This window comes from Nannospalax galili, unplaced genomic scaffold (genome assembly GCF_000622305.1).
Source record: "Nannospalax galili isolate Female #2095 unplaced genomic scaffold, S.galili_v1.0 scaffold538, whole genome shotgun sequence".
NCBI lineage: Eukaryota > Metazoa > Chordata > Mammalia > Rodentia > Spalacidae > Nannospalax > Nannospalax galili.
The window spans coordinates 3,317,199-3,329,287 of NW_008343842.1; the positions used below are offsets into that span (position 1 = coordinate 3,317,199).

Genomic DNA, 12,089 nt, shown 5'->3' on the forward strand with positions numbered 1-12,089 from the left:
GGGATCCCTAGAGCTGGCGGGAAGCTAGCCACGCGGGTGAGCTCTGGGTGAGATTGAGATATTCTGCCTCAGTTAATAAGATGGGAGGGAAATGGAGGATGACTCTCATGTGAGGAGGAGCATACATATACATGCACACAACTCACGTGTGCTCACATACATCAAATTTGTATACACATATGCACACCACAAACATGCACAAAAAAACAGACTTGAAAGGCAGCAGCAGGAGAGACTCCATTTCTCAAACACAAAAGTGGTGTGTTTGAGGGAAGATCACCCATGTGCCACAGGACACCTCCACCTAGTCCCGGAAGGTCACAGACACACAGGTGTTTGAAGCCTCAAGCTTCCCTCCCATATGCATTTATTGGCTCTCCTTAACTTTACTGCCCGCTTTTAAAGTAGGAATGACTGGGATGGCAGGCAGAGGGTCGGGATGCCAAGTCCTGGGGGCACTGTAAGCTGACGATGACCTTGCAGGCCTGGATCTGGACCTCCTCTTCGGGGTGAATGACCAGGGACAGCAGCCGGTCAGCCAGTCTGGACTCATCCCCAAAGAGGGCTTCATGCAAGGACTGTTCATTGTAATGCCATTTCACAGCTCCGTAGTGGGATGCATTCCGGCCCTCACTCAGCCGCTCTGCAAACACCAGGACCTCGAACAACAGACTCCCTGGCTGGGAGGTCTGGAACAGGTTCAGGAAGTTGGCGTGCACCTGAGATGTGGGAGTGGTCAGAGAATGAGGATGGAACCCCAGGCCAGCTCTAAAAGTCCTCCTTCTCTGGTCTCCCACTGTTGAGACAGTGGGAGGCCAGAAGAGGGTTGACAGATCCCCTGGAACTGATTGTTAACTTCCATGTTGATTCAGGGAACCAAACCAGGTCCTCTGCAAGAGCAGCCAGTGCTCTTCACCGCTGAATCATCTCTCCAGCCCCACACTAAGGCTTAAAACTTTGGGACTTGAGAGATGGCTCGGCGGTGAAGAGCACTGGCTGCTCTTGCAGAGGACCTGAGTTTGGTTCTCAGCACCCACTTTGGGTGGTTCATGACTGCCTATAACTCCAGCTCCAGGAGATCTGACACCCTCTTCTGGTCTCTGAACTCACATGCACATACCCATACACAGATATATACACACACACAAAATATAAACCTTTAAAATAAAGACCTAGTTTCTAGTTGATTTTTATACATATTTTGTGTGTTCTTGAGACGAATGTACACTTACCCGGGCGTGGTGGCGCACGCCTTTAATCCCAGCACTTGGGAGGCAGAGGCAGGTGAATCTCTGTGAGTTCAAGGCCAGCCTGGTCTACATAGTAAGTTCCAGAACATCCAAGGGCTACAGAGAGACCCTGTCTCAAAAAAAAAAAATGTACACTTAACAGTTGTAGACTGTTGTAGGTGTGTCCAATGACTTAAGTTTATTTGTATTAAGTGTGTCAAGTATACTCTTCTAAATTTCAGAGTTTTGTTTTGTTTGTGACAAGGTCTCACTGTAGCCCCAGCTGACCTGGAACTCACTAGGTAGACCAGGCTAGCCTTGATCTCACAGAGCTCCACCCTGCCTCTGCCTCCCAAGTGCTAGGACTAAGGGCATGTGCCACCACGGCTGTAGTCAGTACTCTTAACTGTTGAGCCATCACTCCAATCCCACTAAGATTTTTAAAAATCTACTAATGATGGAAGGATTTGTTAAAATCTTACAAATGTGGCAGGATGAGCAGCCTCAATAAGTAAAAACATTTAATGTGCAAGTCAGACAACCTGAGTTCAATCCCCAGAACATATGTAAAGGTGGAAGGAGAGAACTGACCCCATAAAGTCGTCCTCTGACCTCTACACACGTGGCACATCCATGCCTACACACATACATCACACATACACACAAATAAATCAATGTTAAAAACAACTTGCCATATATTCTGAGATGTTATTTGGTGCATACAAGTTTAGGGTTAATATCATCCTTCTAATGACTTGTTTTAATAGTTTATTTTTATTTGTACAAAAGTTTTTGTTTTGTTTTTTGAATGCCTGTATGTATAATGGTATGTGTATAGTGTCCGAGAAATCTGGAAGAGGGTGACAGAGACACCATGAGGGTGCTGGGAGTTGGACCCAGGTCCTCTGGAAGAACAGCAATGCTCTTAATCCCTGAACCACCTCTGCAGCACCAATGACTTTGTTTTTTGAGAGAGGGACTCACTATGTAGCCCTGGCTAGCCTGGAACTCAATATGTAGCCCAGACTAGCCTTGAACACATAGAGATCCGCCTGCCCCTGTGTCCCGAGTGCTGGGGTTAAAGGTGTGCACTGCCATGAGGGCTTCCCCCTAATGATTTTCATCAGATATTTTCCTCTATATTGAAATCCCTGTGTTAACCATTTTGGTTCTCGTGTGCCTACCTCTCGGAGTTCAAAAGCCCATTCAAAGTGACTATACTATTTCTAATAAAACAGGTTCTCAATCAATTACTGGGGCCACAATTTCATCTGGTGCTGGCCCCAGTAGAATCTAACGCAGAGGCAGGAAGAATATGAAGACAATTCATCAAGAGGCAATCTGTCCAGAGGATAATTCTTCTCTCCCTGATACACCTGAGTCGCCCCATCAGTCCCTCTTTCTCTTTGCTTCTCACCTGGCAGTTGAAAATGTCATAGAGAAGGTCATTCTTCTGTGCCAGGTAACTCAGCAGACGCAAAGCTTGGACCTGAGTAAGGGACAGAGGAAACCACAGAGGGTAGGTGGGCCTGGGTCTCACTACATGACCCATTCACTCTTCCTCTAGGTGCTAGGGCTGGTGGGGGGAGGGACAGAACTGTGGCCATGAGGGGCAGGCACCTGAGCCAGGATGTAGTCTGACTGCATGATCTCCAACAAGGCAGGCATTACTCGCCGCAGCTGGGGGTGCACATAATCAGGAAGTGGGAGGTTGTTGAGGAGTCTAAGGCCAGCAACGTGCAGCTCTGTGTCCCAGATGGTAGAGATCAGTTCCAGGACCTTGATGGAATGTTCCTGGGGTGAAGAGAAAGGTCTGCTTTCATATGGTGACAATCCCCCAACTGCTAGTCCAACCTCCAAGTCACCCTTTACCGCCCCCTCCCAGGAACCTTGCACCAAGGCTGGTAGACAGTCCCTCCCTGCCTTAAAGAGGAGACACCACCGAGTCAGCTGCCTCTCCCCCTCCCACTTCTTTTTTTGCTGGGTTTCTGTGTTCTTCACTCATTCTTCCTTCTGCACAAATCCCCTTCTCTAACTACTCCACGCCCTTAGTGAGACCGTCCAGTCGAGATTAAAGACCATCTGTGCGCTGGTGAATTTCATCACTCTCCTGCTCTGAGCCCCTGGCCTGGACTGGCGGTCCAGCTTGCCAATCCCACTTTTCTCCCGGTGTCCCTTTACCCCAAACCTGCTTCTTTGGTTCAGCTATTGGCCGTGCAGTCTTTGCAGTTTATCAAGACAAAAATTGTATTCTTGAGTCTTCTCTCTCTTCATCTTGAGTCTTTTCCCTTTTCATCACTTTATTATTTTTATTTTATGTGTATGAGTATATCGCCTATATATGTAAATTCACCCCAGTCAGTGCAATGCCTGCAGAGGCCAGAAGAGGGCATTGGATTCCCTGGAACTGGTTATAGATGAGTGTTAGCCACATTGTGGGTACTGGGAACCGAATCTGAACCCTCTGCAAGAGCAGCCAGTGCTCTTAACTGTTAATCCATCTCTCCAGTCCCACTTTTCTTTTTAATAATTATAAATTCACAGGAAGCTGCAAAAACAGTCCAGGGGGTTTCTTGCTCATTTCTCAGTGGTTACTTCTTAAACTATTACAATTCACAGACTGGAGAGATGGTATTGGTATGATGTGCTTATACTTTGTTACTTTTCGAAAATGATTATTAGTCTTTCAGTGTAACATACTGAGATCCGTGAAAGTCATATTATCAATATAGCGTTCCTCTTCAGAACTGAATAGCAGTCCTTTGCATGGATGTACCACAGTTTTTGGTGGCTTCCAGTTTGAGCCTATCTGAAATAAGACTGCTGTTGTGTACAGTTTTTAATGTAGATGTAAGCTTTTATCTCTCTAGAATAAAAGCCCAGGAATGCAATTACTGGTTGATAAAATGTGTATTTATGGTTTAATAAATTTCCAGAATGGCTACTTTTTCATTTTATATTTATTTATTTCTTGATCTTTTTGAGACAGGATCTCCCTGTAGCCCCAGCTGTCCTGGAACTCACTATGTAGACCAGGCCAGCCTCAAACTAAAGAGATCTGCCTGCCTCTGCCTCCCAAGGGCTGGGATTAAAGGTGTGCGCCACCACATCCAGCTGCTCTTTCATTTTATAATTCTCACAAGCAATGTAGGAGAGACCCAGTTTTTCTACATCTTTGTCAGCTTTTGGTATTATCATTAGTTTTGATTTTACATATTCTTTCTTTTAACCTTAATTAAATTTTATTCATCATCATTAGTATTATTGTGTGTGTGGGAGAGTGGGTGTACATGCCAAGGCATGTGTGTGGAGATCAGAGGGCAGCTCTCTGGAGTCAGTTGTCTCCTTCAAACTGACTGTGAATGCTGGGGCTCTAACTCAGATTGTCAGGCTTGCGGCAGGCGCTTGGCCAGCTGAACCATCTCACCAGACTTGTTTTCTCCTTAATATTTAGTTCTGAGACTGCTCTGTATAATTTGATGCATCATTTGTTGGGTATATGGTTTGTATTTCTTCCTTGCCAGCTGCTGGCTTTTATGTTTTTTTTTTTTTTTTTTTTTTTTTTTTGGTCTTTTTGAGACAGGGTCTCCCTGTAGCCCCAGCTGTCCTGGAACTCACTATGTAGACCAGGCTGTCCTACAACTCACAGAGATCTGTCTGCCTCTGCCTCCCGAGTGCTGGGAGTAAAGGTGTGCACCACCATGCCCAGCAACATTTATGTTTTTTTACTTAAATATTTTATGTATTTATTTTTATATTTTATTTATTATTTTTATTTTATGCGTATGAGTGCATTGCCTGCATGTATGTGAGTGCACCTGTGTCATGCAATGCCATGGAGGTCAGTCTTCGGATTCCCCTGGAACTGGAGTTAAGGACAGTTCTTAGCCCCCATGTGGGTCTTGGGAATTGAACCCGGGTCCTCTGCAAGAGCAGTGAGTGTTCTTAACCACTGAGCCATCTCTCCGGCCCCTTTTCATATTTTATTTATTATTTTTATGTGTATGTGTGTATTGCCTGTATGTAAGTAAGTGCACCCGTGTCTGCGGAGGACAGAAGAAGCTGTCGGCTCCCCTGGAACTAGAGTTACCGACAGTTGTTAGCTGCTATGTGGGTGCTGGGATTCGAACCCGGGTCTTCTGCAAGAACAACCAGTGTTCTTAACTGCTGAGCCATCTTTCCAGACCCAGAAAATGCTTTAATCTCAATGAAGTTTGATTCATCATTATTGTTTATTTCAGAGAAGGTCTCATGCAGCTCAGGTTGGCCTCAGAGTCACTATGTAACTGAGGCTATCCCTGAACTCCTGATCCTTTTGCCTCTACTTCCTAAGTGCTGGGATCACAAGCAAGTGTGCATCACCACACCACGTTCATGCCAGTGTTGGGAAATGAACTCAGAGCTAGGCAACTGCTCTACCAACTGAGTCACATTCTCAACTGTATTTTCTTTTAAGAGCATGCTTTTGATGGCATGAACTCTTCCACCAAGGTGACAAAAGATTTTCTTCTTTTTGCAACAAGCACAGCTCCCTTGTAGAACTCAGCTCACTCATACCATGCCTGCCCCACTATGATAGAATTGAAACCCTTTGAAAAGATGAACCAAAATAAATATTTCCTCCGTTAAGTTTCTGTCAGATGTTGAGGGCATAGCGCTGCAAATAACTAACACAGAAAATTGGTACCAAGATTGGGGTTGTTGCTATAATTTAGCATGATCCCAAGGTTCTTAGGCCTTTGGAACTTGTTTACAGGAGGAATTTGGAGAAGGTTTGGAGATGCAGACCACAGAATCCCTAGAACGCCTTAACTAAAGCTTAATAGGCAATTCTAGTGAGGATTTAGAAGGCCAAAATGCTAGTAGGCATGCAGACAGTAAACTGTGATCAGGAGGCACTGGGAGAGACAGCAGTTCTGTTGGGACTTGGATCACAGGGCATTCGTGTTTGGTAAAGAATCTGTCTACATTTTGCCAGTGTCCTGAAATTTTAAATGAGGTTGAATTCAAAGCAATTGGCTAATTAATTTGGTGAAGCAATTACAAATATCTTTATTATTCTTATTTTTGTGTGAGTGTATTGCCTGCATGTGTGTAAATGCACCCATGTCATACAATGCTCATAGAGGTCAAAAGAGGGCATTGGATTCCCGTGGTACTGGAGTTACAGAGAGCTGTTATCCACCATGTGGGTGCTGGAACTCGAACCCAGGTCCTCTGCAAGAGCAGTCAGTGCTCTTAATTGCTGAGTTATCTCCCCAGTCCCAGGTGAAGCTATTTTTCATTATGTATATTTATTTGCTTTGTGGGAGTGCATGAGCAGCCTGGAGCATGTGTGGAGGTCAGAGGACAACATGTAGGAGTCAATTCTCACCTACTATGTGGGTCCCAAGGATCAAACTCAGGCTGTTAGGCATGGCAGTCAATGTCTTTACCCACTAAGCCATCTCACTGCCCAGGTGGAGCACAGCATTCAGGGTGTGGAATGGTTATTGCCAGCTGCTTTTAGCGAGGTTCAGTGAGGAATGGAAACAAAAAGAAAGAATTTTCCCAGAAAAAGAGCACATTTAAAGTTGCAGGGAACAAGGCCTTAATTGTGAAAGAAATTAGCACTATAAGGCAAGTGCTTTCAGGATGTCAGGTGAGTTCCCACCCATCTAACAAGGCTCCATGGTGTGAAACTACAAATTAATTGGAAAGACTTTCCATTGGAAAGAGAGTGTCACTGGGGTGCTCTGTTCTCAAAGGGTAGCCTAGGAAAGCATTCAGTTACCCAGGCAACTCAAAGGCCCTGGGTTAGGGCACAAAGGGACCTAGATACTGTTCAAGCTGACAGCAGAACTTGGCATCATAAATGTGGTGCTGGCTTTGCAGGCATTCATAGTACAAGAATTTTAGGGTCACAGGGACTTCCACCAATATTCCAGAGAAAAGCTCATGAGACCAGGCAATGTTTAGCAGAGTTGGACTCCCTACAGGAATAGCCTGTTGACACTCACATTCCATCACTGTTCCAGATATTGGACATGAAACTACAGGATTTAATGTCTACCCCTGTTGGATGTTGGTCTGACTTTGGCCTTCCTCCCTTTTGCAGTGGGAATGACTACTCTGAGATTGCATATTGCAAAGTATATAACTTTCTTTTTTATCTTATAAGTGTTCACAATTAAGAGACTGTATTGAGTCTCTAAGGAGATTATGAACTCATGAACAGTGTTGAAACTGTGGGGACTTTAGGAGATAGACTAAGGGGGGAAGGGAAGGATTTTACAGTTTGGAATATAAAGTCAGGACTGGAGAGACTGCTCAGCAGTTAAGAAAGCATACTGCTCTTATAGAGGATCAGAGTTTGGTTCTTAGCACCAACCAAATTGCAACAGGTGGCTTATAAACTCCATATAACTCCAGCTCCAAGGATCTGCTGCCCTCTTCTGGCCTTCACAGGCAAGTGCACTCCTGTGCACATACCCCAACACAGACAGACACTCATGCACACACATAAAAAAATTATATATATATATATATATGAAATATCCTCCATAGGCTAAGTTTTCAACCCTTGTTCCTCAGTTCTTGGGGCTATTTTGGAAAGGTCTAGAACTTTTAGGAGGCAGGGTTGAGTTGACAGAAGTACAACAGACATTGGAGGCAGGGTTTTAAAGGTTTCCCCCTGCCTCTCCTTCCTGTCTCTTTCCCTGCTTCCTGATATTTCTGTGTTTCCTTGCTACCAATCTATCACCATGAGCTGAGCGCCTCTTGCAATCTTCCTCAACATGATGGCCCAAAACCCTCAGAAACTGTGAACAAAAATAAGTCTTTCCTCTCTTAAGGTGTTTCTGACAGGTGTCGTGGTCACAGTGAAGGGAAAGTGACTAAATAATACACCATACTTCCGTGCATAGGTGGCTTAAAAACATCCCAAGTAAGCTGAGGCAGGTGGATCTCTGAGACTGAGGCCAGCCTGGGCTACATAGCAAGTTCCAGGCCAGCTGGAGCTACAGAGAGACTCTGTCTCAACAAAACAAAGAAACATCCCAGACCACATCCACATTTTTACTTGTCTGCCTTGCCCTACTAAATAAAATGTGTAAACATGTAAGAGTATTTGTGCCTATGTAGAACTACAAAGAAAATCACAGAATTAACTAAATGTGAGGCCAAAAATTCTTCTGGAGGGGATGTGGATGGGACACAGGGATCACTGTGATCAGCTCTATTTCTCAGCCTGGCCTGGCCATGCCATGTGGGAGTATATATACATATATATATATATTTGCTGTGTATGTGCGCACACATGTGTGCACATGTATGGACATGTGGAGGACCAACCTGCTGGAGTCCGTCCTAGTCTCTACCATGTGGGCTCTGGGGATTGAACTTACTCTCAGGCTTGGAGGAAAGTGTCCTTACCTGCTCTGTTGAATCATCTTACCAGTCCCTAAGTTCTGTTTTTATTGTTATTCTTTCTACTTTACACATTTAAAGATGCGTATGTTTAAAATACTTAGCATATATATATATTTAAATTTATTATTATCGTATGTGTGTATGACTGGTGGGAGGAGAATGTGTGGTCCATGGTGCCCTTCTGGAGGTCAGAGGACAACTTTCAGGAGTCAGTTCTCTCCTTCCACTGTGGCTTCCAGGCTGACCTCAGACTCACTATATAACCAAGGATGGCCTTGACCCCTGATCCTCCTGCCTCTATCTTCCTAATGCCGGGATAAACCAGTGTGGGGCACTCTACCTGGCTTCTGCAGTGCTGGTGACTGAACCAAGAACTCATGCAGGCTTGGCAGGCACTCTAGCAATTGAGCCCCAGCCCTAGCTGGGTTTGTTTTTTTTGACATGAGAGCATGTCATCACTACCATCATCTTGATGACCTGTTAGGTTCATCAAGACAGGGCTTGGGTCACCAAAAAGACAAAACCATGATTAAAGAGTAGAAAGTTTCAGTCCTACTCTCCTAGGTCCAGAGAGGGGAAGGAGACCAGGTTCAACCGCCAATGGCTATTGACTTACTCAATTATTCCTAAGTGCTAGACTGGCAGAGAGAAACTCCTAACCAGTGTGATTTGTAAACTTCCCGCTCTTCCTCCAACCTTGCCTATTTCTACCTCTTCCATTCAGCTGTTCCAGATTGTACCCTTTATAATGAACTGGTCAATGAGTGCCCTCCAGGCTTCTATGTAATTTTAGCCTAAGTTATCAACCCTAAGCAGGGGGTTGTGGAAACCCCCCACTTCATAACCAGTCAGTCAGAAGTCAGACTTACCACCTGGCATTGAAATGAGCGGGTCTTCCGAGACTGAACCCTTAACTTCTGGGGTCTGTGTTGGGATTGGATTTCTTTGTTATTGTTTTGCTTGCTTTAGTTTTTTGGAGGGAAGAAGGGTTAGACAGGGTCTCCCTGTAGCCTTGGTTGGAACTCGCTATGTAGACCAGGCTGGCCTTAATCTCACAGAGATCTGCCTGCTTCTTGAGTGCTGGGATTAAAGGCATGCATCACCATGCCCAGCACATGTTGGGACTGAATTGTGGGCTGCCCTGCTGGTGTTGGAGAACTGGCTAGTGTCTAAGAATGTGGGGGGGACTTTCTGCTCTTTGGGGTTCAGAGAAGCTGCTAGCATCCTAGCTCAATTTCATCCTGATCCAGAGAGGCTAACATGGCCTGTAGGAAAGCTGACCACTATCTCCCCACTCATTTCTAGGTTACAAACTCAGGCACAAAAAAAAACTTCTCAAAAGAATAGGAACAGTCACCCATGTAAATAAAAGGACCCAAACACTGGGGACATCTTTGGGTCTCTGCTCCCCCTGCCCCCAGGGCTCACCTGGATTTTGAGCCTGAATTTCCTGATGCCAGAGAAAGCTTTAAGTGCATTCAGAGCTTGGATTTTGACACTGCTGTCATTGTCACCCAACATTTCAGCTACCAAGCCAATGTCATCAGTGGTACATGCAGAGGCCTAGAGTATGTGGTAAGAAATGGGAGAGGCAGAAAAAGCGGGTGTCCTGGGCCCACTGTCCCCTCGGTCTCAGAGACACCCCCCATCCCTACCCCCCACCCTGCTGCCACCAGGCGGAGGGACAATCGAGGGCTGGGAATGCAGTCTTAAGCCAGGGGCCAGGCTGGGAGGGACCTCACTCCTTTCCTCACCTCAGCCTCCAGCAAGTACACGCAGCGGGTGATGCTGTGCAGGACCATGCTCTTAGCATACTCATCCTGCTTGCACTCCAGGGAGTTGAGGAGTCTCCGAATCTCACCCGAGTCCCGCCCATGGCGCTCTCTCTCGATGGCCAGGCCTAGACAGCCACACCAGCCCACAGTTCAGGCGGTGGACTTAGAAGTGATGAAAGCAAAGGATTGGGAAGTGGGGTGGGTGGGGTGGGGGACGGAGCAGGGGACCAAGCTGCCTTGCCTTTTCTCTGCTTCACGTTCACTTGCACAGAGTAAGCACTGCACAAGGACACTGTATCTGGTGCTGTCCTGGCAATCTCCTAATGGCACGTGGCAGTTAAGAGGCAGGGTTTTGTTCTAATGAGTATAAAGCCCGAAGTCCCCAGCAGGTGGCAATGAACAGTCCCACAAGAGGAACCCTACATACTAGTGGGCAGCTTAGGGCAAGAAGGTCCTCCAATCTTTCCTTCCCTTAAAGTCTCCATTTGCTGGACAAGAGAGGAGTGGAGAGAACCATTGATGGTAAGTTGCAAAGAAGTGGAACCTGGGGAGCCAGACAACTAGGGTGATTCTTTAAAGTCTCCATTTGCTGGACAAGAGAGGAGTGGAGAGAACCATTGATTGGTAAGTTGCAAAGAAGTGGAACCTGGGGAGCCAGACAACTAGGGTGATTCCTGGAATCCACATCCATGAGCTCTACTACCCACAGATCCCCTAACTAGCTTCTTTGACTGGGCTTTGCCTCAGGTGCTGGGGTAAGGGGATCCAAGGCCTACTAGAGAGAGAAGGAAGGAGAGAGTCACCTTTGGGCTCTCCCTCAAGGGCGTCCTTGTGGGGCAGAGCCCTCTCCCCAGGGACTGGAAACTCACGGGCTATGCAGATGGGCGAGTTAGAGCAGAGGGGCGGTTGACATTTTATGCTGGCCCTGATGGCCTTGTACAGCAGGTAGATGGCCCCGGCGCCTGTAGCCAAGCCCACTATGCTTTTGCAGATGTCCAGTTGCTCCAGGCACCGGGGAATGGTCTTGCCCATATCTTCAGTGCTGCCTTGTGCCCAGGTGGGAGCTAGGCCCAAGGCACCTGGGAAAAACATTCCAGAACCAGAACTCTGACAGGGCCAGGAACCAGGGTGCCAGAATTGGAACTCAGGCAACAAAGGAGACTGGGGGAAATGACACCGGGGGAAACCAGGAGGGCTTCAAAGGAGAAGATTCAGTCTCAGTGGCTGCAGTGAGGAGAATTTAGGCATAGAAGACCATAGAGTGGGCTGGGCTGGGTTCTGTGGTAGTGCTTGCCTGGCATGGGCAAACTTCAGACTCACTGCTGCAAATTTTTATATTTTTCATTATTTATTTTGGGGCTTTTTAAATTTTTATTTTATGTGTATGTGTGTATTGCCCACATGTAGGTAAGTGTACCCATGTCGTGCAATGCCTGTGGAGGTCAGAAGAGGCTGTTGGATCCCCTGGAACTGGAGTTATAGACAGTTGTTAGCTGCCATGTGGGTGCTGGAATTCGAACCCGGGTCTTCTTCAAGAACAACAAGCGTTCTTAACCACTGAGCCATTTCTCAGCCTAGCTCCGCAGTATCTTCACACCTGTCTATCATGTATTTTGATCTTATTCACAAACCCCACCTGGTTCCTATTTCCTTGAAGTTGGAGGGGCCTGGCACG

General features: G+C 46.3%; 1 protein-coding gene across 2 annotated transcripts; it reads right to left on the reverse strand.

The window, feature by feature from the left end:
• Nucleotides 1-344: 344 nt before the first annotated feature.
• Armc12 (armadillo repeat containing 12) lies at nt 345-11,780 on the reverse strand. Of its 2 annotated transcripts, none has more exons than XM_008840097.3 (6): nt 11,284-11,780; nt 10,394-10,539; nt 10,068-10,202; nt 2,850-3,023; nt 2,647-2,718; nt 345-689 (listed from the first exon to the last, which is right to left on the reverse strand). In XM_008840097.3, exons 1-6 carry the CDS (start codon nt 11,504-11,506, stop codon nt 387-389), a joined length of 1,053 nt encoding a protein of 350 aa, XP_008838319.1. In that variant the 5' UTR covers nt 11,507-11,780; the 3' UTR covers nt 345-386. The 2 variants fall into 2 exon arrangements, with proteins under 2 accessions (XP_008838319.1, XP_008838317.1); XM_008840095.3 differs by having other exon boundaries at nt 351-719; nt 11,218-11,446.
• Between the last annotated feature and the right edge of the window lie 309 nt (nt 11,781-12,089).

Coding starts and splice junctions, on each gene's coding strand:
- Armc12 (XM_008840095.3), bottom strand. CDS start 11,446: ATGGGCAAGACCATTCCCCGGTGCCTGGAGCAACTGGACATCTGCAAA. Junction 10,540..11,217: donor CCTTGAGGGAGAGCCCAAAG/GTGACTCTCTCC, acceptor GTGGCTGTCTAG/GCCTGGCCATCGAGAGAGAG. Junction 3,024..10,067: donor AATTCAGGCTCAAAATCCAG/GTGAGCCCTGGG, acceptor TCTTCACCCCAG/GAACATTCCATCAAGGTCCT.